General features: G+C 34.5%; 12 protein-coding genes and 1 non-coding gene across 13 annotated transcripts; 8 read left to right on the forward strand and 5 right to left on the reverse strand.

Annotated features, from left to right (window-relative positions):
* Positions 1 to 2: 2 nt before the first annotated feature.
* Positions 3 to 1,985, reverse strand: RO3G_07838 (uncharacterized protein; the record flags this gene model as incomplete). The annotated part of the gene is made up of 5 exons (XM_067662428.1): positions 3 to 977; positions 1,036 to 1,075; positions 1,171 to 1,235; positions 1,369 to 1,792; positions 1,975 to 1,985. 5 exons carry the CDS (start codon positions 1,983 to 1,985, stop codon positions 3 to 5), a joined length of 1,515 nt encoding a protein of 504 aa, XP_067518529.1.
* A 1,697-nt stretch (positions 1,986 to 3,682) lies between these two features.
* Positions 3,683 to 3,958, reverse strand: RO3G_07839 (uncharacterized protein; the record flags this gene model as incomplete). Its single annotated transcript, XM_067662429.1, has 2 exons — positions 3,683 to 3,841; positions 3,893 to 3,958. 2 exons carry the CDS (start codon positions 3,956 to 3,958, stop codon positions 3,683 to 3,685), a joined length of 225 nt encoding a protein of 74 aa, XP_067518530.1.
* Positions 3,959 to 4,917: 959 nt separating this feature from the next.
* On the forward strand, positions 4,918 to 6,731 carry RO3G_07840 (uncharacterized protein; the record flags this gene model as incomplete). Its single annotated transcript, XM_067662430.1, has 5 exons — positions 4,918 to 5,086; positions 5,142 to 5,260; positions 5,378 to 5,522; positions 5,666 to 6,615; positions 6,678 to 6,731. 5 exons carry the CDS (start codon positions 4,918 to 4,920, stop codon positions 6,729 to 6,731), a joined length of 1,437 nt encoding a protein of 478 aa, XP_067518531.1.
* Positions 6,732 to 7,367: 636 nt separating this feature from the next.
* RO3G_07841 (uncharacterized protein) lies at positions 7,368 to 7,880 on the forward strand (the record flags this gene model as incomplete). The annotated part of the gene is made up of 1 exon (XM_067662431.1): positions 7,368 to 7,880. One exon carries the CDS (start codon positions 7,368 to 7,370, stop codon positions 7,878 to 7,880), a length of 513 nt encoding a protein of 170 aa, XP_067518532.1.
* A 1,854-nt stretch (positions 7,881 to 9,734) lies between these two features.
* Positions 9,735 to 10,836, reverse strand: RO3G_07842 (uncharacterized protein; the record flags this gene model as incomplete). The annotated part of the gene is made up of 4 exons (XM_067662432.1): positions 9,735 to 9,742; positions 9,894 to 10,325; positions 10,525 to 10,681; positions 10,735 to 10,836. 4 exons carry the CDS (start codon positions 10,834 to 10,836, stop codon positions 9,735 to 9,737), a joined length of 699 nt encoding a protein of 232 aa, XP_067518533.1.
* Positions 10,837 to 11,152: 316 nt separating this feature from the next.
* On the forward strand, positions 11,153 to 11,225 carry RO3G_19082. Its single transcript has one exon. It is a non-coding gene; the product is annotated as a tRNA-Lys (tRNA).
* Positions 11,226 to 11,796: 571 nt separating this feature from the next.
* RO3G_07843 (uncharacterized protein) lies at positions 11,797 to 12,696 on the forward strand (the record flags this gene model as incomplete). Its single annotated transcript, XM_067662433.1, has 1 exon — positions 11,797 to 12,696. The coding sequence occupies one exon, from the start codon at positions 11,797 to 11,799 to the stop codon at positions 12,694 to 12,696; it is 900 nt and encodes a 299-aa protein (XP_067518534.1).
* Positions 12,697 to 16,233: 3,537 nt separating this feature from the next.
* RO3G_07844 (uncharacterized protein) lies at positions 16,234 to 16,554 on the reverse strand (the record flags this gene model as incomplete). Its single annotated transcript, XM_067662434.1, has 2 exons — positions 16,234 to 16,260; positions 16,429 to 16,554. The coding sequence occupies 2 exons, from the start codon at positions 16,552 to 16,554 to the stop codon at positions 16,234 to 16,236; spliced, it is 153 nt and encodes a 50-aa protein (XP_067518535.1).
* A 417-nt stretch (positions 16,555 to 16,971) lies between these two features.
* Positions 16,972 to 18,596, reverse strand: RO3G_07845 (RuvB-like 2; the record flags this gene model as incomplete). The annotated part of the gene is made up of 5 exons (XM_067662435.1): positions 16,972 to 17,712; positions 17,767 to 17,967; positions 18,018 to 18,199; positions 18,265 to 18,535; positions 18,588 to 18,596. 5 exons carry the CDS (start codon positions 18,594 to 18,596, stop codon positions 16,972 to 16,974), a joined length of 1,404 nt encoding a protein of 467 aa, XP_067518536.1.
* A 197-nt stretch (positions 18,597 to 18,793) lies between these two features.
* On the forward strand, positions 18,794 to 19,873 carry RO3G_07846 (uncharacterized protein; the record flags this gene model as incomplete). The annotated part of the gene is made up of 2 exons (XM_067662436.1): positions 18,794 to 19,682; positions 19,806 to 19,873. 2 exons carry the CDS (start codon positions 18,794 to 18,796, stop codon positions 19,871 to 19,873), a joined length of 957 nt encoding a protein of 318 aa, XP_067518537.1.
* Positions 19,874 to 22,180: 2,307 nt separating this feature from the next.
* RO3G_07847 (uncharacterized protein) lies at positions 22,181 to 22,903 on the forward strand (the record flags this gene model as incomplete). The annotated part of the gene is made up of 1 exon (XM_067662437.1): positions 22,181 to 22,903. One exon carries the CDS (start codon positions 22,181 to 22,183, stop codon positions 22,901 to 22,903), a length of 723 nt encoding a protein of 240 aa, XP_067518538.1.
* Positions 22,904 to 23,272: 369 nt separating this feature from the next.
* On the forward strand, positions 23,273 to 24,803 carry RO3G_07848 (uncharacterized protein; the record flags this gene model as incomplete). Its single annotated transcript, XM_067662438.1, has 2 exons — positions 23,273 to 23,472; positions 23,528 to 24,803. 2 exons carry the CDS (start codon positions 23,273 to 23,275, stop codon positions 24,801 to 24,803), a joined length of 1,476 nt encoding a protein of 491 aa, XP_067518539.1.
* A 1,638-nt stretch (positions 24,804 to 26,441) lies between these two features.
* Positions 26,442 to 27,177, forward strand: RO3G_07849 (uncharacterized protein; the record flags this gene model as incomplete). Its single annotated transcript, XM_067662439.1, has 4 exons — positions 26,442 to 26,575; positions 26,630 to 26,738; positions 26,803 to 27,019; positions 27,158 to 27,177. 4 exons carry the CDS (start codon positions 26,442 to 26,444, stop codon positions 27,175 to 27,177), a joined length of 480 nt encoding a protein of 159 aa, XP_067518540.1.
* Positions 27,178 to 27,470: the final 293 nt, after the last annotated feature.

A 27,470-nucleotide genomic window follows, 5' to 3' on the forward strand; every position in this document is an offset into this window, starting at 1 on the left:
AGTCAGTCTGTGGTATTAACTGTCGATCTGCGTGAGGGAACATTGGTTGGTGTTGGTACGAATGTTCCGTCCAATATTTTTTCAAGGTTTGCTTCATTCAAAAAGGTTCCAGCATTTGCTGCTTTCCTCAATGTATTAATGAGCTTCCTCACCTGTGCATTTGCAGCAGCAGTCTCCTCGGAACGCTTTGCAATCAATTGATTTTGTACTTCGTTAGCTTCCTCGAGTTTCTTCTTTGCTTCTAAAGCTGTTATTTCTCGTCGTTTCAATTGCTGAATTTCCCTTTCGTATTGCGATGATGCTTCTTTAGCGCTATCTGTTTCAGCTTTGATGTTTTTAGTGAGCTGTTTCTTTTGAGCATTGAGAGTTTCTATGTCTGCCTGAAGCTGACGAATGAAGGAATCCGCCTTTACTTGTGTTGTACGACTGGCTTGCGTGATTTGTGTATTCTTTTTACGCAAAGCTTGATTTTCTGCTATCAGGTTCTTTACCTTGACTTCATATTCCAACCTTAACTCCGAGGCCTGTCTGTTCTCTCTCAATTGTAATCCACTTTGTGGACGCTCTCTAATGGGCGTGGATGCGACAGGTGACATAGGTTTTCTGCTTAGGGCAACATCTCTTTCCTTCTGTACTTCTAAAAGGTGTTCCTTGAGTTTGTTTAGTTTATCTTCATAAGTAGTGCGCATTTGGGTATAAAGGTCTTCTGTTTTTTCCAATCGACCAACAAGCTCTCGTTTGACTAGCGAATCTGCTTGAACTTGGTGTAACATCTTTAGCAACTTTTTCTTTTGCTTTCTATCTCCTTTAAGTATATTTTCAGTAGTAGAAGATGCGATAATGGGCATATCTGCAGTACTTGAGTTGTTGTAAGATGTTGTTATAGAGCTGTCTGTATCATCCCACATTGAATCTACAGAGATGGATGTACGCTTTGTTGTGTCATCTTTCACTTCATCCGACCAAGTGTGAACAGCCTACACGAAAAAATAAACAAATAAATTATCCAAACAAATAAAGTAATGTTTCATTTACAAGTGCTTCTAGTGTATCCTGCTCGTCATCTAATAGGATGCTATTGTTGATGGGGATGAAGAACGAATGTAAGGAGGTGAAGGAATATGTAATTCTTTGTTGGTATCTTCAAAGGAGGTTGAATGATTTTCAAACAAAGGAAATGAAAAATCTTCAAAAGTTTGTTGAATATTTTCATGTAACACTTTTTCATCTTTGGACTGTAATCATAAAAATTGCATGTATGCTAAGCAAAGCTTAGAAACAACTAAATCTCCCCCCCCTCTCCCTTTTTTTTCCCTCTTTTCGTCCCCTCTCTTCTTTTTTTAAACCATTCCATTATATCATTTTTACCTCATTTTGTAAGTTATCCATGAATTCGTCCGCATTACTTGTCAAATCTTCATTATATCGTTTATGTCTATGTGCAGGTAAAAATGTAGCTTTTACTTTAAACGTATTTTTTCGTTTAATAGGACGTCTTTCTGAAGATGCGGTTGCATGATGATGTTTTAAGTTGTATTTTTCAAGGTCATAAAGTTGGCTAGTGGATGATGAGTTATGTGCCCATTTGTTTGTATTTTCTGATGTTTGACGTAATACATTATTGGCTGCTTCAAGTTCCATTCGCGTTTCAGCCACTTGAAGTTTAAGACTTTGTACTTGGTATGCATACTCTTGAATAATTGGATTAAGTTCGGCAGTTTTATTTGTGCTATTTAACTGGATCATCAATGCATCTTTATCAGTCTTGGTCTGAATCAATTCGTCGGTCAAGCTATGAACATAGGATCGAATCGAGTTCATTTCATCTCTCAATGTTTTCACTTGATCTTCCAAATAACGATTGCTATGTATATCTCTTAACACCACTACCTCATTTTTAAGTTGAGACAGTTGTGTGTTTAAATAACGTAGCTCATCTGGCCTTTCTTCATGGTAACTTTTTTTATATCGTACTTGACTTGCATAGTTCAGAGTTTGGAGAGTTTCTGTGTGGTCTACTTCTAAAGGACTTACACAAGCTAGCAACAATATATGGCTATTTCCTCCCAAACTGTCTTTAAGAAAGCTTGTCAAGTTGCTATCAAAAAAAGAAACCTGGGGATGCTTTATAGAAACTAATGAATTGGATGGCTCTTTCTTTGCTAAAGCTGTCAAAATACATCCTAAATCTGCTAAATCCGAAATGGCAGACATTTCTTCTTTTGAGCGTCTTTCTGATACACCAACTCCTTCAAGCTAACAAAGAGACAAAATTAACAAAGATTCTAACTACCAACTGCAGGCTTTTTTTTTTACTCTTTCTGAACTGGCTAGGTCAACAAAGTTAAACTTGGATACAAGAAGCTTGTCCAAATCATTCCCATTTTTCAATTCCTTTAAAGATCGTTGCTTCATAGAAATAGAAAATATGACATGTGAAGAAGCAGCTCTTTGTGAGTATCCCCTCTTTAAACAACTATTAAAAAAGGATATGGCAATTTAGCTCTTTACAAACGATACAGGGACTCATCCCCCCCTCTCTCTTTCTCTCTTTCCCCTGTTCTATTTTTTACTTTAATAAATCTTTAGCTGTATGCACATTTATGTCGGTCCAATGATTTTGTCCTTGATTATCTTTTCTCACAAAAGAATGTTGCTCACTATTATTACTTGCAGCTAAAAGATCATTTATGCCATCGCTGCAAATTTCTACACAAGATGCATATATTTGAAAATTCTGGTATTTTGTTTTCTCTTTTAGTGTATTGAACAGCGAATACACAAATCGATGTATAATCCCCTGGCTGTCTGCATTTGGATAGATATCTTGGTCTGTTCCTATACTATATGTCTTTCCTGAGTCTTTTTGGCTATTGAAGATCATTAATATTGCTTAAAATAAAAGAATGCATAGACTATATATACCCATAAGCTAATACAGTCGCATTATTTCTATTCAAAACGGAGTTAGACACTCTTTTTATATTTTTTTTCAGGCACATAAAACTATTGTTTGTACCCTTTAATAAAGTGGGTTAATAAAGGAGCAACACTAGAATCATAGACTTCTTGTTGGCCAGTATGTGAAGGGTATACAAAATCAAATTCAAAACATTTGTCGGTCTTCAAATAAACTGTGTTTTCATTTTTGACAGTTTTTAAACATTCTTGCTTGATGTCTTCATTAATTGACGGTCTGATTCTTAATGCTACTCTTGTGTTTTTTTTATTGAAATGTTTATACACAAAGCTTTACTCGGCTGTTATATTTATACTTACTTAACAGAAGTGGCTGTCATTTAAAGAAGAAGGAGAAAAAAGGATAAAAAGATAAAAACATACACAAAAATATTTCTTCTTGAAAGGACTGAGTTTATTGCTATAGTACACCAAAGAAGCAAAACGTAAACAAAAAAAAAATATTATTTACTTTATTAAAGCCAAAACCTAAAAAAAGGGGAGAAGAGAAGCAGATGGGGCTCTAATGATAATTTTGCCATCATTAACAAGTTGTCATAATTGTGTATTCTTTCTATTTTATTATAAACTAAACACCATCTTTTTTTTTTAAAAAAAAAATAATGATATTCAGCTATAAAGCTGTGCCCCTGCATTATGCAAATGTTAAAATTTTTGATTGAAAATATATCTAATTTAAGCTTTGGTTGCCTTGGCTGCTTTATTAAAGCATAAACTTTTTTACGTTTAATAGCCTCTTTAGATGATCGGCCTCCTCTTTCATTTCAGAAAATGATCTGGGCACTCTATCAACATCTTCAATACCCTCTGAATACCATTCAGAAAACCGTTTTGGTATAATGTGAAGATGCACATGAAAAATCTATTTGCTTATGGCTTTAACAGCATGTTTTCATAAATTTTTACACTTTACTGTTTGACCTGCGTCTATACCGTCCTGTATTAACCAAATTGATTCACCTCCCATACTTGGATACATTGTTTTTGTTGCATTACTGATACATCTGGCTGAATATGTAAGGTCCGCTATCTACAAATATCCTTACATTTATCAGAGCCTTTTTATAGCATAAATAAGACATGTACCTCAGGTAAAGAAAGATCGGAATACCTAGCAACTTTACGCTTTGGAACAACTAATACATCTACATAATTCTGTTTCAGGATCTAGTCATTTTACTTTTGTGAGATTAAACAAGTAACCTACGTCCACTAAGTTGTGTTACTTCTAAGCCAAAAATAAAAATAAAAAATAAAATAAAATAAAACACTTTACGGCGTGATTGGCTTCAAATTCACGAGTCCCACGCAATATTCGCTTTCATAAAATATTTCATTCTTTGAAATGTTCAAATCACCAAACCTAAACATTAATTCTTTTTTACATAGAAAAAAAAAAAAGGACCTTGTAACGCACAGGTTGACTATCATCTGTGATTGAAAATTGGAGAGAATCTGACCTTGCTATTCTGAGCTAATGATTGTTTGTTCTAACTAATGCTTGAACCTATCCAGTCAATTTGGCCTATTAACATCCTTTGTTCTTTCCTAGGATTTAAACTAACAAAATATATTAAAATTGCTCTGTTAAATTTGTTTGTAGTCATAAATAAATCTAATACTAAAGTATGCATCGTCTTTGTCAAAATCAGTACTATCGCTATGACCTTAACGATATCTATAGCTCTTTCTATCCAACGATAAGCAGATTCTAACATTATAAGCAAAATGAGGATTTAGTTTCAAATAATGACAAGGAAAAGCTTACAGTTTCATTCGAGTGGCACTTGTTTCTGAAGTCTTGTTCTCACGAAAGTAGGCACAAGATGCATTTGACAAGACCTTTATATCCGATGTCGGCTAGAGGAGTTTGAAAATTTATAAAAAATCCTGTAAATTCATTTCATTTTTCTTTTTCTTCCTTTGCTTTTCTCAGCAATGGTAATAGATAATTTCCCTATCAACAGGCGCCAATACGAAAGAATCAATTCATCGGATAGAACTGAAGAAGAATTGGTGCAATCAGCAGAAGGTTTAACATCATTTGTCTATACTCTTGTGCTTTCTGTATGCTTGGGTGGTTTCTTATTTGGATACGATACAGGAGGTAAAGAGAAAAGTCTTTACTAAAGACCTACTTATACACAGTTGACTGTCTGTAGTTATTTCGGGTGCATTGAGTCCTTTAGAGAAAGATTTTGTCATGTCGATTCAACAGAAAGAATTTATAGTAGGTGGAACAACATTTGGTGCCATATTTGGTGGACTTTCTGCTGGTTATGTAAGGAAATGAAATGTCCTAAATGAATGAAATAATCTCATATACAGCAGCTATCAGATAGGTTTGGAAGAAAGGTACTTTATAATACTAACGTACTTGGTTCTCAATAATTGATAGCCTTTGGTTTTGTGTGCATCCATTATTTTTATTCTTGGTTCTGCAATGCTTGCATTTGCTCACTCTTACAATATATTGTTACTCGGAAGACTTATCGTTGGTGTAGGTGTTGGAGCGGCCTCTATGATTATCCCAGTTTATATTGGTAAGTAGATTTTTATATTCTTTCTTACTTTTATTTTTCAATGGTAATAAATAAATTTGGCTTTGCTTAACTTTCCACACTGTTTAAAGGAGAGGTTGCTCCCAAAAATTTTCGAGGAAGGCTTTCTACTTTGAATACTCTAGTAGTTACATTTGGTCAAGTTACAGCCTATGTTATAAATCTGGTTTTTTCACGAACCGAAGGAGGATGGAGGTATATGTTTGGTCTTGGTGCTTTACCAGCTATTCTTCAGCTCATAATTATGCCATTTATGCCAGAAAGCCCTCGCCGCATGATATTTGTCAGTGAAATAGAAGCAGCAAAGCATACGTTACGAAGAATATATGGGTATTCAGTCTCAGAAGAATTCATTTGTCAAGAGGTTGAAGCTATACAGGAAGATATGCAAAATACAAATTTAGGAACATACCATGATTTCTTAAAACCAGAAAATTTTAAGCCCTTAATTATAGCATGCATGTTACAGGCTGCTCAACAGTTGAGTGGATTCAATACGGTCATGTATTATGCAGCCACTATCCTTAAGATGGCAAACTTTGAAGATCCCACAGCTGTAGCGCTTGTAGTAGCCGTAGCAAATATGATGTTCACTATGATTGCAATTTTTATTATTGATAAAGCTGGCCGCAGACACATCTTGATTGTAACAATGTTATTCATGATATTAAGCTTGCTTGCATTAGGTGGTTCATTTGCTATCCAACAGGATTGGTCTGATTTAAAGAATAATTGCATAAGGGCTGATGGTCAATATGCTGCGTCCACACAAGAATGTCATAATAATCAGTCAACTATAATATCAACCATGCTGCTCATTTCACTGACTTCCTACGTAGCAAGTTACGCTTTAGGACTAGGCTATATTCCTTGGATTATACAAGGAGAGCTATTTACTTTACAGTTACGAGGAAAAGCTAACGGGATTGCTACCACAACGAATTGGATATGTAACCTGATAGCAGCATCAACCTTTTTGACCATGACAAATGCACTATCCACAGCAGGTACTTTTTGGTTTTATGCACTGATATCAAGCATCTTGTGGATCTTTGTAGTAAAATTGGTGCCTGAAGTAAGTTTTTTTTTTTTTTTTTTTAAAAAAAAAGAAGAGGTGGTCTGATTTTTATACAATAGACAGCAAACAAGTCATTGGAAGAAATAAGCACTCTCTTCCTTGATCATCCCTAAATAGCAACAGGTGATTGTTTGAATTCATCTACTTGCTTGCATTCTTATTCTCTCTATCTCGATTACACAAATAAGAATGCTGGAAATACAACCTACAAATTAAAGCAACACTTTATAAAACCTTAAACTGTGCAGTTGCACAAAGTCTAACTTGTAATTGATATTACCCGTTCTTTTCAGCTTTTTAAGACTCTCTTTTTCCCTTGTAAAATGATTAAAGGTTGTGCATTACACATAGGGTGCAATTAAAGAAATACTCTTTTGACAACTTGATTGCTAACAAGTATCACTTGCGTTGAAATAGTTTTGATCTTGGGTGCAGGTTATGGAACACGCTTACAAAAAGACTTGACAAACTCTACTGAATACAGTCAATTACTTGGCATACCTAAGGCATTGCTACCCTTAGGCAACAAGGATGCACTCATCACTCACTGGGTTGAACTTTTTCAGAATCACGGAATTACATCTGCATCCATATATGTTGTAACTAATGCACAATGCTATGAACAGTTCATCACTTGGGCTAAACATCACAATATACCATCCGACCATATCGTAAGTGATGGCACCAGCTCAAACGAGACACGTCTTGGAGCAGTCCCTGATATTTTGTTTGGCATAAAACATTTTGACATGGATCAAGATGATGTTTTGGTCATTGGTGGCGATACTTTATTTTTGCACGATTTTGATTTGGAGAGATTCTTTGACCGATACAAACAGTTGAACTCATTAACTGATGCTTGTCTTGTAACAACCTACAGTGTCAGAGATGATGAGGTTCATAAGTTTGGTATAGTCAAAACAAATCGCGAAGGCATCATCACAAACTTCCTTGAAAAACCTAGTCCATTCTCTACGGAAGCCCGATCTGCCTGCCCTTGCTTTTATCTGTTTAACAGTAGATCCATCCCACTCATTGAAGAATTTGTAGATGGTTGTGAAGTATCAAATGCACCCAAAGAGGCTTATGATGCCACAGGAAAATGTCTTGCTTATTTACACCCTCGATTCAAGATTGGAACTTTCCCTATATCAGGCCGTATTGATGTTGGCGGGTTAACATCATACATTGACGCAAACAAGTATTTTGAAACTCATCATAACCAGAGTACTGAAAAAGGATCGGATAGAAAACATGTATAAAAAAGAAATGGAATAAAATGATTTATTATATGATGGTGCATAAATGGTCAATATACTTAACTACTGTATGTCTCGGCATTTGGATATTCTAATGAACCCCAGATCTGATAAAGTTTTTCGCTAATGTGTGTACCCCATCTGCGCCTGCTAATCTGTGTTTGAGTAGCGTCCTTTGCCAAATTTATAGCAACACTTTTGGGCTTGTTGCGAAATGCACTTAATAATGAATGTGGAGTAGGATAGATTCGCATAAGTGCAAGAGCTTTTTCAGCGTTGACCCCTTTGATACACATTAACATCCTCAAGTAAATTTCGTGTAAATTAGTGCTACCGTTTTTTGAGTTGATTTGATTATATACTGGATAAGAAATAAGATAGACAGAATTGCTTTCTCCCAATTTTTCCTTGTATGCCTTTCTTAATTCAAGATAATTTTGGCTTGTTACTATATGCTCTGGTATAGGGTAAAGAGTTGTTTCTTTGTATATACGTTCAATTAGCTTGGTAAGACATACCAAGTAATCAATTGTTTCATCAATGCCATTTGTTCTTTTTAAAAAAATACCGTCTATGATTTGAGTGGAAGACATTGCAGTTTGAATCGACTGTAGGCCAAAATTTGCTGCATCTCCACGGTTGTACTCCTCAACTATGTATATTACTTTCTTCGCTCCTGCTCTTTTTAGTCTTGTTTTTTGCTCTGTAAATCTTCCATCCTTGATACTGTAAACTAAATCATCTAATCGCTTTCTCTCCACAACATAATCCAGAAATAATTCATCTGATTGTCTTGTACTTCCTTTTTTACGAGCAATCCATATTACATCCCCTAGATCAAGAGATCTTGTACTCAGATTGATTCCTTTAGAGCTTAATCTATTTTGAATATAACTTCGGTTGTTTTTCATTTGAATTTCACGACTATCCAATATCAGCATAATCTCATACTCCCCTGGAGATATAGGCTCTACATGTTCTGATTCTATCAGCTGAGAAACATCCACCAGCACTTGCTCTTTCTGTCGCTGCTGAGAAGAAACTACGTGTTGAGATGGGGTCTGCGAGTCGTATGTCTGCTGTGATGAGATCAGTTCACTTCTACTCCTTAATGAGGTCTGACTACAGTTGTTACTACTATTGTTTGGCCAGAAATCGTCTATTTCCTGTCTGTGTAAGGGCAAAATAGGAATAGCCGGTAATCCAGTGCAAACAGTTTCCATTTGCGTCTCGAATAAATAACCTACGCAACAATCCGGATTGTCTTTATCATCTTCCACTTTTACCACATATTTTGCTTTAGGATGATTCTTTTGTTTGGAATAAAAGCGGATCTTGTAGGTAAGACAAGCATTCTCTTCATCAAAAGCTATAGCTGCTGATGAAACATGCCTGACGTGCTGATTGGAAACATCTAGATAGGTAAAATGAAATTTTTCTTGGGCTATTTGACTTTGACGTGTTTGCGAAAGAGGGAAATAATCCTTTTCTAGTACAGAGTTGGTATCGGGGATCGTTGCCTGAGATAAATTGAGCTCTTTTACTTCAGAGTCATCATCAACGCTCAGTATCGTTGGATTTCTTGCTAATGTTGTCTGTCGTGAAGACAAGTTACTTTCTCGTTGATATAAAATATTTGCCTCTGTCGTATGATCAATATTTAAAATATCATCTATGTCGTATAAGTTTTCTTTTTCTGCATGTTGTAGGATGTGTTTTGCAAAAGATGAGTTGCTATCCCTCATAATTGGTGATGAGCTGCCTGATTTAGACAATAAGTTTACCGAGCAAAATTCTAAAAATATACCATTTCCTCATTACCTGCGTCATTAGTATCTATATATGCTTCATTTCGTTCTATTTGCCTAAGATTAATTTTTTGTTTGTTGTTCGAGTCATTATTGCTAGAAGACATTAAACTACTACCAGCCTTTGAAGATGTAGAGGAATTAGTTGTCATAGTCTTTCCGTTAATTGTAATCGATTGGTGTTCGGAAGGATTCAGTACATATAAACTCATATCAGGTCTTGTTGGTAGTTCGTAATTTGGCCCTAACATGCTTTCTAAATAAGCAGCAGCTCTAGAATGTTTAGATCTTCTTGATTGCTTTTTTTCGCTTGCAGAAATCGAAGAATTACTGGGTTGCGCTGGGTTGGTTTGGTCCGAACCTTCATCACTTTGAAGTGGCTGAGAAAGTCCAATAATGTTGCCATCACCACCAACATTTCTAAGTCTCTCTGCCATTTCAACTCCAGTTTCGGTCAATGAGTACTTTGATGGACGTCCATTTTTATAGACGTAGCCCTTGTCTTGTAAAGTTTTAATTCCACTAAAGGCTGTATATGATTTGCCCGGATCAGCAAGAGTCATAGAATTGTTGCAATACTTTTGTCCATAAGTACAAATCTGTTCTTTTGTTGCACTATTTCTTCCTTCAGCTTTCATATCTAGTAAGCACAGTAAAATAGCGTATGCTCCGGATCGGTATGCAGGTACATAAACTTTCTTTTGTCTCTTAGGTTTTAAAGATGGATTACCCTCATCCATGGTATCATCAAAATCTGTTTCCGATTTCTTTTTGCGTTTTGCTATTACATATATTAGCTATCTATTTTTATACGCAGCAATTTTAATAAAAACAATTACAATTAATCTTGGGAGGCACAGGCATGCCATTTTCTTGACAGTATTTAATCATTTTGCATGTCAAGCGCTCAGCCATTACTTTTCCAATACCTTCTAAATTCTCGACTAAAGATGGGTGTTCGAATGCAACAGGACAACGGCACAAGGATTCATAAGCCTATATAAATATAAGTATAACAATAAGGATGAAATCATCAATGACATGCCTACTTTTTTATAAGTATAATATGATTTACTTTGCATGGCCTGTGCATCATTCATCCATTCCTTGACCCAATCACGCAAAAGGGGATTACCACATTGTTGACTCATGCCAATCTCTTTCTAAAGAAATTCAGCACTTTCGCAACACTATCGCAATCTAAAATTTATAGACTTGGAAATAAAAACCGAGTCACGTACACCTTCCACGAAAACTATTCCATGCTATTTATATATTTCGAATCCAAACTAATAACCTATTGATCTATACATCAACAATTTGCCAAGTAAATTACAAAAATCAAAATAAATAGAAAAAAAAGTAAATGAATAAAAAATTAGCCAAACAAGTATCGGACATTAAATATAATGATGACGTCATCATTTAAATATAATATATTAAGCTTATATACAGTTGCTAAGGAAGGCCCGGTTAGCTCAGTTGGTAGAGCGTGAGACTTTTAATCTCAATGTCGAGGGTTCGAGCCCCTCATCGGGCGAGCTAAGTGTTCTATGTATCCCATGCCTGTGGCATATTTTATTTTCATTTTGGATGATGTTGTGACAAAGAAGTCAAAAAATGAAAAAAGTCAAAAAATGAGAAAGGTCAAAAAAATGAAAAAAGTCAAAAAAATGAAAAAAGTCAAAAAGAGAAAAAAAAAAAAAAAATTTAACAATATAAATATCCCAACTATTTAGATGAAGAAAAAGGACAGTACAGTTCTACTCACATTTTATTTTATATATTTTATTCAATAAACAGGCAACCTTCTCATAAAAGTTCCTGATCCCTTTATTTTTTTTACCTTTACCTTTATTTGATCTTAATTAAAAGATCTGGTGGTCACTACAGTACCTTACTTTAAAAATTTCAAGAAAAACTTCTCTAAAACACTCAAACTAAACCAACCATACTACAAAATAACATTTGGTGGTCACTACGAGGGTCAATTACACTATAATTGAAAATACTCAAGAATCAACAAATCAAAACTTACAAAACCTTAACTCACAAGAATTTACTTGCTCAAGCACTCAAACAACTTATTTACAAACTCAATAACATCTAAAATGGCGACTTACAATACCGGACATATCGCGTTGGCCAATAATTATAACTATAAACCTGTACCCGTTGACTTTCATGGATATGAAGGCGAAGATTTTCGCTACTTCCTAGAAAGACTCGAATCTTATCTTGCTATCAATAATGTACATGACGCCCGTAAACTCGCAATTCTCAGATCTTTACTTAAAGGTGCTGCAAAAGTCTTTTTTGAAAAAGACATACTCAAGAAACTTCCCGACGTCAAATACGAACAAGCAATTGAAGCTCTTAGAAGTCAATATGTCACAGCAGAGCTCATCCAAAACTATGAATTGGAATTTAATGATATGATTCAAGGAGAACAAGAACACCCCCGTATCTTCTTAGCTAGACTAAGGGAAGCAGCTGATCTTGCCAATATCGAAGATGAAGCTGTAATCGAAAGCCGATTTAGAGCTGGTTTACAGCCAGAAATCAAAAGATTCTGCATACAAAGTAGCTCAAAGACACTAAAGGATTGGATGAACCACGCAGAAGGATGGTGGAACGCAAATAGACCACGTAGAATTGCTATGGTAGATAATCCCTTTATCCCAAGAAATGCAAACCAAGCTTTGGTCTATCCCAGTGACAGCTATTATCAGCCGCATCATACACCCCCAAATCATAACATCGAACTTATTGACGATTATGAATATGGTGTACCAGTCTTACCTTACCGAGAAGTTCAACATACTAATATGTCAGTATACAATTCAAACGATCATAACATGCTTGCTATCAACCAGTTAGCAGCTATGGATACTTCTAAAGGTTATCCAAGTCAACAACACGGTAATCGTAATCATCACAGTGTTGTAGCGAAGAACCTTACAATGTTAACGCCAACAAAGGCTGCGGTTTGTGATTTTATTTGCTTTTGAGCCTTATATTGTAGTGTAACACGCAAGAACAAAACGGCGGAATTTAAATCGTTGCAGTTTATAACGAACGCCTTACAGTTTGCAACGACCACCTTACACTATACAACAACCGCCTCTTATCTTATAACAACCACCCAAAATACCAAAAACAGAACAAAAGCATAAAATCCAAAAACATATAAATAACTCCAAATAATAATCACAAAAATACTTCACTTCTTATTAACTTCTTACTTACTTCACTTCTTATTTTACTTTTTCTTTTTATCAAATAAATATTCTTTTAAAGAGGCAAATTATCTCTTATTTTATTTAACATCAAGAACAAGAAGTCCCTTGAAGCTATCATACTTCATTGTAAAACCCCCTTTTATTTATCTTTTTATCTTTTTTTTTATTTTACCTTTATCAAAACAGTCTGATCTACTTTACAAGGTCTGGTGGTCACTATAACAAGCGAATCAAGCCAAATCTGACTCATATAAAAGCAACTCTTATATCAATTACACCCAAATCTGTTTATTTAAACCTTAACTCAACACTCCCAAACAGAGAAACTACTATAAACCAAATCATTACAGTAGCACAAATGATGAAATTTTAGATCAAGAGAACAATGCTGATCACAAGAATAATTTTGATGTCCAGCGACATTGATGTCGTTCGACATAGATGTCAAACAACACAAACAATAAGCCACGCCAATTTTTATATAAATAAGATGAATATTTTTAAACAAAATAACATTATCCAATCCAATTCAATAAATCAAATCTTCTTACGCTTAAAAAGCAATCTTTTCTTATTGGATCACAATAACCTTTTCTTTTCTTTTTATTTTTACTTATTCTTTCTGATCTGATACCCGAGTTATCACAAATCAAGAAAGATCCCTTTTATTTTTATCGTTTATCAAACAATCTTATTCTTAACCTTATTGATCTAAAAAGATCTGGTGGTCACTACTCAAAGACAATTTACTCTAAAGAACTGTTAAACGTTCAATCAAGTTACCTAAACTCAAGTCATTCAAGACTTCAAACCTCAATTTAAACAAATCTACATCACTTTAACACAAGCCAAGTCCCAAGTACTAACAAGTTACAATATCAAAATGAAACCTTATTTCCCCTTTGTCTATAAAATAGACAGGTTTTTATTTCTATTGTAAAGATGCAGATTATAATTTTTGACCCGAAGGTACAGAAATTATAAGGTGCATTAAAATCAAGGCATGCTTTAAATTTAAAACATGTTATAAAATTCATAAAAACTATAAAAACAATTAATTCACTTACTTTTGACAAACTTACTTCTGACATACTTTTGATTATTTTTAAATAAATATCATTCAAAGCAAATCTCTTTTATTATCATTACTATTTTACTAAACATCAACAACAAGTCGAGTCCCTTGAAGCCAAATATCTTCATTGTGTCACTTTTAAAGCTCATATCAAGCTACTATTACCTTTATATCAAGACTGATTTACTTTAAAATAAGATCTGGTGGTTACTCCTATCAAGAAAATACTCAAATATAACTTTACTTTATATTTGAAACTACTTTAAACCCTCTATAAATACACAAGGCCTAAATAGAAAACAAGCTATTACACTATTTTATTTCACTTATCTTATATTCTTTTTTATATAAATAACCAATAAATCAAATATCTTTATCTCTGAATGTTTTGGTATAACACCCTTAAAACACAAACAAGACAAGTCCCTTGAAGCAAATTATCTTCATTGTAAACACTTTCAAACCTCTTATCAAATTACTTTATTACAAACAAGTCTGATCTACTTAACAAGATCTGGTGGTTACTTATTACAAATAAATCACACTCAAAGTATAGCTTTTTCTAAACCAAATCCTTAATCGCATATCAATTACCTTTTAAATCAAACTTTTTTAACACTAAAGCTTTATAAATCCTAATCTTATAATATCATTCATCGCAAATATTTTCATTTTTTTTTTAAATTACATTACATCTAGAATAAATAATCCTTATACCGTATACGTTACATTGCAAACCCTTTTGTTTTAGCCTTTTTACTTTATTTTATACGAAGCAAGTTTAATATACCTGACAATGTCTGGTGGCTATTAAACACAAGCAAATTATTCTCAATGCATAGCTCTTTTTAAGTCATAATTTTTAATCTTTTGTCAAAACCTTGGCCAATGCATTTTAACGTTTGCCAATCTGAAGAGTTCACAATAACCAAGGAATAAGAACTTCAACTTCAATAGTAACTTACGGTAGGTAGATCGATTGGTCTTTAATGAATGAATTTGCAGCACGCGTTATATAATCATTTGTTTATTATTTACTTTATGAATTCAAATATTATTTTTCCCTTGTATAAAAATGATGAAACTTTTTATCTCCTTAACTTGGATTAATTTATCTTTGAGATATTTTATTCAAACAGAAATTCAAATATTTTTTATTGAATACATTGATTTTGCTTTACAATTCAAGTACATCAATGGCGTGGGTGTATACCCTTTTTACTTAAAGCAAACTAGCTTTTTTTTAACAAGTCAGTTTTACTTAACAAAATATGTTAATCACAGCACAAGTGAACTTATTCAATTGATTCCTTCGTTACTGAATATTTGTATCCGGAATTTATCACACTTGTATCTTGAGACATACAGACCGAATTATTACCTATTCTATAATACGTATATACCAATTCTTTCATGTCTTTTGAACGCTCCTTTTGAAATCATACACTTGTATTATTTTCACCCAACTAATTCATTAAAAAAAACACGTACGTGCACGTACTTTCATCATCCTCATAAAGAACAACAGCCCTCATATATTTGTTTAAGTAAAATCAAGCTATTTTAATCTCATTTTTTCTTTTTTAAATCTTTTAACTGTTTACCTAACAATTCAAGATTTGTTAGTCACCTATAGCCAGCAAATCAAATCTAATGCCTCTTAAAGCATAAACTTTTATTCTTCAAGCTTTATCTAAGATTTTAAACCATCTTATAGGGTTATAATAAAGCATAAAATATGTAACATGTTGTTATTTAACTCGTATACTCTTGTCAAGAATGATATATACTTTATTTTATAGTGAAAAATCAGTAAAACATATAGCCATGACTAATTAAAATATAGTAAAGAGTATTTAATTATGAATAAAGCTAATATAGCTAAAGGCTAATAGGAGACCGTATGTACAAATCTCATAATCAATTTAAATCTTGGTGGCTATGATATGCTATACTTTAAGCGTTTAATAATATAAACTCGAGTTTTTTTATAAGAGTAGTCATTACATGCAATAGATTTTTATTTCATTAGTATTGATAGTAATTACTTCTTATTCCTTCAAGCTGTATGTTTCTTAGTAATTTTATTAAAAGAGACAGCTTATACTTTAATGTAAAATTCCTGAGCTGTATTTATTCTCTTTAGCAGTCTCGTCTGATAAAGAAGATGTTGAACCCTAAGAAAATAAAATTAGTAATTTAAATATTCTCATTTATAAACAAAACGACTGTTAACAGATATTTACTTCAGCGGATTCCTGATTAAATAAGATGTTAGTCAATTGTTCGAAAAACGCAATTGTCTTTTCTTCCTTGGAACATTTTCAAGTGATCAAGAAAAGAAAAAGATGTATAACACAGAATTGGACTGTGCACAGGTGCATGCTAAATAAATTTCATAAAATAACAATGTATTTAATTCTTACAAGCTTTTCAATTTCCTTTTTATACATAGAAGCCTCATATTTAGCTTGATAGATGATGCTCAGAATAACCTTCTTTTCAATTTCTTGTTTAGCCTTAATGCGTAACTTCTCAAGATCTTTTGCCATTTTAAATGAGTAAGAAAAAAAAAGTTGTCAGTTCAAACAATAGGTATTTATACATATTGCTTATTGCGGCATTTCAATTTGTTGATTTTGCATGAATGCATTTACGCGTTTTATCAAATAAATAACCCATTCTCGTATAGTTAAACAATTTTTCAATGGATCATCAAAGCATTTAAAAAAGTTATGAGTTCAAATAGAATGTTTTAGCGATGTAAATTGTGTGAGATAAACCATGTTACTGTTATAATCAAATTGAATTCTATTAATCTTTTTGCTTTCATATTAAATAAATGTTTATCACAACTTTACTGAATGGATTTTAAAGTTTTCGATAATAATTTTTCTGATATACTTTACTATTAGTACCATCTTATTCACTTTTTTTTTTTTTTTTTTAAAAAAAAAAAAGGAAAATGGCTACATCTCCATAGCGTTGTCTACAGCCATTTGGTCATTATATTCATTAAACATATACTGATCTTGATATTCTTTCAAGTATTGAACAGATCTTTTTTCATCTAAAAATAGTGCGTAGACCCTCTTTATATCTTCAACATCAACAGCTGCTGCTTTTCTCTTCCTTGCTACCAAATTGGCAGCTGTAATTAAATGAATAGCATAACGAAGAGATGTTTCTTGGCCGATACGAGTCAAGATATCTTTTGCATCATCTGACATTTCCACATTTTCTTCCTGACACCGAATCTTTAAAATCTCTCTTACTTCATCTTCTTCATAGGGACTTGTGGAAATAATCAACATACGGTCCAGTAAGTCTACAGGAATACCGTGTGGTGATTTGTATTTTGTACCACGAATGTGGGTGATACCTCGATTAGATGCCATAATAACCACAGGTGCCATGTCGTCTTCTAAAGCACGATTTAAGAATGAAAAGCATTCAATGTCAAGCATGTGTACTTCATCAATAAAAAGAACTCCTGGCACAATTTCTGCTTTGCCTTCTTCTCTCCACTCTGCTACTTTAACATTGATTTGATCTCTGACCTCTGACTTGATTTCACCCGTATCACCAGAAAACAAAGCTAAAAAGCCTTGGGTTCGACTGTTGATAACATCAATTTCGTGAAGTGAAACAGTGTGGACAGTTTGTTTTCTCTTTTGTAATTCTCCTTCAGGACATTGAACAAATTTGGTCTATTTAAAGATAACAAGTCAATATAAAAAAGATGAGTCTTCATGTCTGCTTACATCTGATCCCATCGCGTCGTAATCTCTTGCTCTAGCATAAGAACGTCCTAATTTAGAGATTCTTCCGGAAGCTTTATCGATCGTAATCACATCACCTGCCATTACTTTCTCCTTGTTCAATGCATCAATCATTTTATTACCAAGATCATAGATGGTTTCCATATCTGTTGTTTTTAATGTCAATTTGCCTGTCTTGGAGCCCTAAAACAAAGTGTTAAACAGCTGCTACTCTTCTTTTTTTTCTCCCTTACGCCTGTCATTGATCGATCAATTTGAATTTCCACCACCTCACCCTCAATCAACTCGGATTCTTCTTTAATACGCACACCGATGGAACGACGAAAGGCTTGAGTAAGCGCCTCTGTTTTCGACATTTCAAGAGAAAAGATTTCAGAAGCAGCCAACATGGTGAAAGGTACATCTGTTCCAAGAGCTAAAAACCAAACATTTTTAATAAATCCCTGGACGCTCAAGTACAATTTTCTTTCCCACTCTTACCTTGAGCCATACCCATCGCAATGGCAGTTTTACCTGTGGATGGAGGACCGGCAATCAAAACAGCACGACCTGCAATTTTGCCAGCTTGAGCCATTTTTACAATCACACCAGCTGCTTTACGAGCCTTTAATTGCCCAACCATTCCTTGAGAAGAAGTACGAGGATCAAGAGCGTCGTCAAGACCTAAACCTCGAATGTGTGAGTGGGCGCCAACACGCTCCATTCTTGTTAAATCTCTAGTTTCAGTCGATGCTACAGTAATGGGTAAAGACTACTTAATGTAAATAAACCATAGGAAAAGGTGCAAAAGTCTATTTTTTTACTTTTACCATTGTTCCTTCAGTATAATTTATTTTCGAGTTTTTTTTTTAAAAGAAAAAAAAAAACGACATTGTCAAAAAGTGTACATCAGACTGTGACTACATTTTCCTGTTTTAGGTTTTTCTAAAAGTAGCATAAATGAGATTACGTTTCTTTTTTTATTTTCTACTTTTTTTTTTTTCATACAAAAGGCGTAATGGAATATGCCATGTTGCCACAGACGAGGGAATCGCTCTCACACATCTTGAACCATTATTCATGCTTTAGAGATATCAGAAAGCAGCGTGGTTTACCTGACCAACCAATGATTGTGGGTATATCCGGATGTCAAGGCAGTGGCAAAACAACTTTATGCGACACGTTAACTTATTTGTTAAAGCGAGAGCCTTATCATCTAAGAGTCGTCAATTTTTCTTTGGATGATGTGTATCTGACTCATGAGGATCAAGTGAAGCTATCACAGCGATATCCGAATAACAAGCTCTACCAGCAAAGAGGTCAAGCAGGCTCACACGACCTCAGACTTGCTACGGAGACATTGAAATCTTTAATCTTGAACCAAACAAATGTGGCTATTCCTGTCTATGACAAGTCACTTTTTGATGGACAAGGAGACAGGCTCCCAGAGAAGGAGTGGAAGCACGTATCGGGGCCTTTTGATATTGTGTTATTGGAAGGATGGATGCTAGGTTTCAAGTCCTTGCAAAATCAATCACTTGAAGCTATTTATCAATCAAAGCAAGATAAAGACACTTTCAAGTCACTCAAATTTGAAGACGTTAATATGTTGAATGAATCACTGAAGCAATATGAAGCCGAGTTATACCCATACTTTGATATCTTTATCCATTTATCACCACTTGATATACAGCAAGTATACCAGTGGCGATTGGAACAGGAGGAATACATGAAATCGACGCGAGGGGTAACTGGTTTATCCAAAGAGGCAGTGAAAAGCTTTGTAGATACTTATATGCCTGCATATGAGCTGTATCTACCTCAGTTAGATAAAAGTCTTTTTGATGGATTGGATAGAAAGCAAACAGAGGATTACAACAAAATCAATCGCCATTTGAAAATTGTACTGGACAAGGAACGTAAAGTGGTGAGATCAGATATATTACCAGACAAGACAAAAGAGTTAAAGATCAATAGACAATATCTAAATTGGAATTTCAGTAACAGAAGGCTATTGATAGTTGGCTGTGTTTTATTTATAGGATTTATGGGATATCGACGTCAAAAAATTTTTGATACAGTTTTGCATTATTATCGCAAATCTAAATAAATGTTTATTAAAGCTCATCAAAGAGTATAAGGATTAAAAGTGATTCAAGTGTATCAAGTAGTGACTAATCAAACATCGTGTTCCTTTCAAGCCGCCCTTCCTTGGTTTCTTCGATGGCTTACTATCTGCACCATCCTCCATGAGCTAGACTACCTATGCCATGAACAAGTTCCGCCTTCACCGTTTCCCTATATTAGGCAAAGATTCCTCGAATGGTTTCCCAATGTCTCCCGCTAGTGTTTTTTACACGTGTTACCGTTTATTTCTCGCCAAGCATTTTTACCCTTGATCCCATTAGAGATTTTTAGCTTCCACTCGCTTCTTGATTTGATCTGGGCGAAAACGATGAAAACTAAATCATTATGTGCCCATTTGGATTTTAATTTTATCTGTAAATAAAGTAAATGCTTAAATTTATCAAATAGTGAGAGCTCTTTTTCCACTTTCCGTCACTTTCTATAGGTTTTTGCCTTATTTGGAAGTCCTCGCTATGTACCACAACAGCAAGCAACTCCAATAACTTCAGACAGACTTAGCTACTACTCATGTTGAGATACGCAAGTTACAACAAGCGAATGTTTTCTTACAGAAATAGCTTGCTCCGAAGCCGTCAATCCCAGACATCCCACCTTCTCCATCTGGACGCACCATATCGCCAACCGTTTCCTCCCTCCCTCGTAACCCTCCCACTCCATCACCTAACAACGCCTCTACCCCTCCGCCTAAGATTGCTAAGCCTAAACGCGATAACTCTCAACCTAGCCTGATTGCTATTGCCAGGCAATGTTCTTCACCTGCTGAACCAACAGACTTTAAACTCATCCATGTACTAGCTCGATGCCGCCTCCCTTTACTACAAATGCGCTCTAACCTTCGCAGGTTATACGTTAACACCCGTCGAATCCTGGATATCCATTATTCAGATAAAAATTTAGTCAATTTCCTTATCCGCATTGGTTATGAAATACCACTACAGACTAGTCTACTTATTCCCTTTATATATGCAAAGAAGACCCACAAGAAAATTCAAGCTTAGTAGATTTCTCCAGGCACAAAAGGCATGTTATTTTTTTAGACGAGATTTCTTTTCAAATAGTACACAATGTAAAAATAGAAAATATTGTGGCTCTCCAAAAATGCTGTTGTTAATGGAAATCTTCACTTCAAGCCGTTTTTTGCGTTTTCATTAGCATCTGAATTCAACAATCTTGATTTTGACAATGAAGACTATCCAATTGAATCAAGCATCAACCTTGACCCATTCATTGAACAACTGAACCATGATGGTATCAATATAACAACAATGAAAAATTGTCAACCAAAGACAATGTTCAGCTTTAACACAAATTCATAAATCACAAATACAAGCAACAACAGCTGGAAAGCATTTATCAGTAGTCCTATGCATCATATTCCTAGAAATACTTGGTACAGATTTCTTCATAGAAAAAATTATCCGCTCGATCCAACTTGCACAGAATCATCACAGCAAATGTAAAAGGCGAATGTTGTCCATTGTGCAGATTATCAGAAACAGAGCAACGTATGCTCTTTACTTGCATTCAAAAACAAGCCCTGTGGAAAGCGACTTTCAAGAAACACTTGTCAAATCCCAAAGATCCTAAATGCAGCTCAATATTTCAGGATTTATCTACATGTAGACTGTCCAAGCATCACGTCTTCCATTATCTTAAGTTTACAATATATGATTTATTTTGCTACATTCATCCAATTTGTATGGAAAGCTTGCTGGCAACAATTCTTTAAACAGGTTCCTGTCTTTGATGGGATGATCATCCATCAAGTCCAGAAAGAACCATTGAAGCTATCTACTCACAATTATCTACGCTTACATCTTGCATTTTCGTAACAAGTCACTTTATATACAGATAAAATTAAAATCCAAATGGGCACATAATGATTTAGTTTTCATCGTTTTCGCCCAGATCAAATCAAGAAGCGAGTGGAAGCTAAAAATCTCTAATGGGATCAAGGGTAAAAATGCTTGGCGAGAAATAAACGGTAACACGTGTAAAAAACACTAGCGGGAGACATTGGGAAACCATTCGAGGAATCTTTGCCCAATATAGGGAAACGGTGAAGGCGGAACTTGTTCATGGCTCACCATTTGATATATTTGAATCACTTTTAATCCTTTTGATGAGTTTTAATAAACTAATATTCTCATTCTAAAAAAAAAAAAAAAAAAAAAAAAAACTATCATTTAAATTCTGACACGTATTTTAAAAGTACGCTATTAAAAGCAAGTCTCGTATGAAGCTATTTTTTCTTTATAAATAAAAAGAAATGCAGTTACCAGCCATCATACGTGAACCAGCTGTAGCCTTGATTGGCGAAACCTGTTATTTTTCTTTAGTCGAAAACTTAAATTTAACAGATGTTGATTGTATCAAATATGCTATATCAAAAGGACTTGGTTTAGGCATTGTCTTGGGTGGATCTATAGTCAAAATACCTCAAATATTAACAATTCTCAAGAATCAATCAGCAGCAGGATTGTCACTGACATCTTACTTGATGGAAACATTGTCTTACTTTATTACACTTTCATATAATCTTCGTCAAGGTAATCCATTCAGTACATTTGGTGAAATCATGTTCATTTCCTTGCAAAATGTTATAATCACCAATCTTATCTTTTACTTTGGTCGTCGTCAATATGGAATGATACTAGTAACAATAGCGACATTAGCCAGTTTATTCTACTGCTTAAATCATATTATACCACCTGTATTCTTGAGCAGTTTATACGCTGCAACCATTCCGCTTAGTTTAGCCAGTAAAGTGCCACAAATCTATGTCAATTTCAAGAACAAGTCTACCGGACAACTGTCAGTATTTACGGTTGTGAATTATTTTGCAGGAAGTGCAGCTCGTGTGTTTACTACAATGACAGAATTAGATGACCCATTAATGCTATTTGGCAATATGTTAGCAGCAGCATTCAATGCTATTTTGGTTTTACAAGTCGTTCTCTATTGGAACCAGAAGACTTTAAAGAAAGACTAAGAGAATTGCTTGGCATTAAAACATAATAAAAACGCATGTTTCTTCTTTTTTAGCCAATCAAATTCTTGAGCTATTTTTTTTTTGTGTGCCTAAATCATTTTTATTGAAGCCCTTTATTTTTTTCTTCTTCTTCTTTCACAACAACAACTAAAAACAATGTCTCGCTTGAATTCACCAGTTGAATGGGTTGCTCCTTTGACACCAATAGTTTCCTTAACTTTGCTGCCATTAGGCCCCATGTTTTTTCCAAGAGTTTATGTTATTTTCCTGTTTGTCTATTTCACTGGTTTTCTTTATCAGCAAGTCAACCATGTTTGTAAATTTTACTTGTCGTCTACAAGAATAAAAGCCAGCATTAGAAAATGGAATATGAAAAACAAGGGAAAGAATGCAAGCGATAAAAGTGAAGTAGATAAGGCTAAAATTGCAGCAAGTTTACAAAAGATGAGATGTGAAGAAGAAGGACTTGTAGTTCAGGACCCTCACTTTATTCACACATTTATCATCCCCAACTACAGTGAACCGGAGCCACTTTTAAGAGACACAATTGGAAAATTAGCTGTTCACAGGTATTACCGATCTTTTTTTTAATATAAAAAGGATCTAATGGCATGACAAATATAGAAATGCAAGTACCAATTATGTCATTATTTTAGCTATGGAGGCATCTGAGGAAGGTTGGGAAGCAAAAGGTCAACGTATACAAGAATTCTTCAAGGACAGGTTTCATGGATTCTTTATCACTGGACATCCTGTCAATGTACCTGGTGAATATCGAGGAAAAGGCTCTAATGTTAATTACGCTGTTCGTACGGGTTGTGCTGAAATGCTGAGGCAAGGTTATGATCGTAGCCGGATTATCCTTACGATTATGGATTCAGATGCTGCTATTCCTGAACTTTACATTCATGAAGTAGAAGAAGCTCTTAACAAGTCGGACGATGCTCACTATACCATCTGTGCTCCTCCCATTTTCTTTTCCCGTAACAGCCATCAAGTTCCTGCTGCTGTTCGTATGACAGATATCACTTGGGCCACCTTGGTCATGTCTAACTTGAGTAATTCAGATGGTCTTTGCGTTCCTTGTTCAAATTACAGCCTTTCATTCATCTTGGCTGAACGTGTAGGCTATTGGGATGTTGATGCGGACGCTATTGGTGAAGATATGCACATGTGGCTGAAGTGCTTCTTCAAGACGGACGGTTACGCTCGTACTGCACCTATTTATGTACCTATTAACCTCACGAACGTTCAATGCGATGGTTATGTAGCCAATCTTCATGCTCGCTATGTTCAAGCCAAACGTCATTTTCAAGGTGTGGCTGATCTCGGCTATACACTTCGTCATACACTCGATTCGTACAAGAACCGCAAGAGCCGAAATGTATTGGATTGTCATGTGCCCACTTCAGGATTTTACGACAAGTTAGCCGCATGCTCCGTCATTCTCGAGGCTCACATGATACCTGCTTCCTCTGGTTGGTTGATGTTTGCTGCTGTGCCCTTGATGCAACTCATCCTCTTTCCTCCCTTTTCCTGGATGGCCTTGGTCTCACCTGCCAATAATCCTTTGTTGACTTCTGATTTCTTTTATAAGCTCTGGACTCTTGTCAAGCTCGTCACTGTTTTCTTACCTCTTCCCCTCTTGGCTAATCTGGCTATTTATGAACATCTCCACCGATTTATAGATCGTGAATTCTATCATAAAACAAAAGAAGAATCTCGTACGTGGAAAAATATTCTTGACTATGCTTCCTTGCCATTGGCTGCATGGCTCTTTTTAACTTTACCTTCAACTATTGCTTGTATTAAGCGTCTGGTTGCTGGCGAAGATGCTTATGTTGTAGGTGCAAAGATATTTAAAGAAGATGAATCCGATAAGGAAATACTTCCATTATAGACAACTTTATTATTTATATTAATATTCACAACACAAACATCATCACAGTATCATTCAGTACTGTAATCCTACTTTCTTTTCTCATTCAAAAAAAGATAGTCTCATCTAAACTGGCATTTTATGTACTTTATCAAATGTAATATCTAAAATAAACATAAAGTTTGAAGCCTATTCTTTGTCTTTTATTAAGTATTACAAAATAGTTTATTTTAGGAAACAATAGGCTCAATTGCAAAGTGGGTTTAAAGATAATTTAGTCTCTTTTGATTAATACAAATACGTTCTTTTGCCTCACTTTATGTAAGCTTCGTGATCACTGTTCCTTAGTTCAGCCTCTGTTGTAGAGTTTGATTTATAGAGATAATTGACCATATTTAGCAACAGCATATATGAAAGCAAATGTATTATCAAGTGTTTTTATAGATATCTGCTTAAACAAATTAATGAAAGAAAAAGGTAATTACTAATATATTCTGCATTATGATGAATGAAAATAACAAAAGATAATTGTTTAACATATCCTTTATTATGAAAGCCCTATTCACATTTAGTATACCTTTTAACAGTACTGAATAAATAAGCATTTGTTACTTTTACAGTGCCAGTACACTTCTTTTAGTTGCCATCAATTGAATGTAGAGCTATATATCCCAATAGAATAAAATAACAGATGAATTACTTGTTATGTACTTTACATGTATTGAAGCCTTTTGTTTCACATGAAAAAAAAAAAAGAGGTGACAAATGGCCAAGTAAATAAGCAATTTACCCTGAGTGAGCTGAATTTAAACTTTTGATTATATTGTGAAAGTATCAACTCGTTAACCTCACTCTCACTTTTTCTCCCAAAAAAAAAAAAAAAAAAAAAAGAATAGAACAAAGTATAAAACAAGACATACAACTACAAAAGGGATAGCAAAATCATTCTATACAATTGAAATGACACTATTTGAGAATTTGTTTGACATGTTTACATCCTTCGTGGGCTGCTGTATACCAAGCCCAAATCTCAGCATCAACGGAAGAGCATATCGTATTATTAAACTATTGGGGGAAGGGTAAACTCAACCTGTCTTTTTATGTGTATTTCAGTATTTCCCCTTTTGACTAAGTGTATATTAGTGGATTTTCTTTTGTTTATCTCGCTGAGGACGGTTCTGGTAACCTTTATGCTTTAAAAAAAATTCGATGTACACTAGGAACAGAAGAGGCAGAGCTAGCACAACAAGAGATAGATGCCTATCGATTATTTTCCCATAAAAATATTATAAAACTAGTGGTAAAAAGATAAAATGAAAGTATGTTTTAAATTTTTTGTCTAATAATATTATATTCAAGGATTCATGTACGATAACCGAACCAGATGGAAGTAAAACGATATATATATTTTTGCCTTATTATAAGGTAATTTTTTTTAAAAAAAAAGTAGAATGTGAAGTATGTGTTTGATAATCATTTCTCCCTTTTTTAAAGAGAGGTAACCTTCAGGATATTATCAACAAGAATAATATGAGCAAAACACAATTCGAAGAGACTGAAATGCTTCAGTTATTCCGAGAAATATGTGTGGGGGTGCAGGTTTTACATACATACAGAGGTCAAGGCGGTGCCAGGATACAATACGAATCAAACCAACCGATGTCACATGAAGAAGAGAGTAGACAGGATCAGGGTTTATTGAGTGGGAATCATCAAGAACAGTCTACTGGAGGTGTTGCATCAGAAGGTACAGGTGAAATTGTACCTTGGGCTCACAGAGATATCAAGCCAGGGTAAATTTTTTTTTTCTGTGTCTATTTATTCGTGTTTACTAAGATGATAAAAAGAAACGTGTTGATTGCAGACGATGGTCAAACAGCTGTATTAATGGACTTTGGGTCAATGTGTCAAGCAAGAATTCATATAGAAAACAGACAGGAAGCTTTAGCACAACAGGTAAAGAGCAAAAGATCAGATAACAAATTCGATGGAAAAATCATAACAATTTGTTTCAACGCAGGATATCGCTGCAGAGCACTGTACTATGCCCTATAGAGCACCGGAGCTATTTGATGTGAAGACTGGAACTACACTGGACGAAAAAGTGGATATTTGGTCACTGGGATGCACTCTTTATGCCATGGCTTATGGTCAGTCGCCCTTCGAAATGAATATGGATCAAGGAGGGTCAGTTGCGTTAGCAGTTTTGAATAACCAGTACAAATTCCCTGAAGGTAGTAATAAATACTCAGATAACATCAAAGACATGATTCAATGGATGCTCACCACAGATCCCTCAAAACGTCCTAATATACATCAAGTAACATTCTATAGCTCTTGATTTAGTTATAAATTATTAACCATTTTATTTATAGATTCTAAACAAATTAAATGAATTGCTAGATAGTCAAGTATCTAAGTAACAAAAGTCTATCAGTTTTATTTAATAACAACATGTTTAGAACAAAAATTTTTTTCTTTAAATGTCTGTGCATGAAGTACTCTTTAGTCATATACAGTATACGTCTAATGTTATGAGTAACAGTAGTGCAATAGTTTATTTCTGTTTAGGCTTCGCATAAATGAAAAAAAAAGGGGGGGGGGGCTTAATAGCTTGATTATAAAGCAGATTTAACGTAAGCTCAATTGTTGATCGTTGCTAAAGATGACTATCAGGTTTTGTATTGC

The sequence above is a fragment of the Rhizopus delemar genome, genomic scaffold (genome assembly GCF_000149305.1).
Source record: "Rhizopus delemar RA 99-880 supercont3.5 genomic scaffold, whole genome shotgun sequence".
Taxonomy (NCBI): domain Eukaryota; kingdom Fungi; phylum Mucoromycota; class Mucoromycetes; order Mucorales; family Rhizopodaceae; genus Rhizopus; species Rhizopus delemar.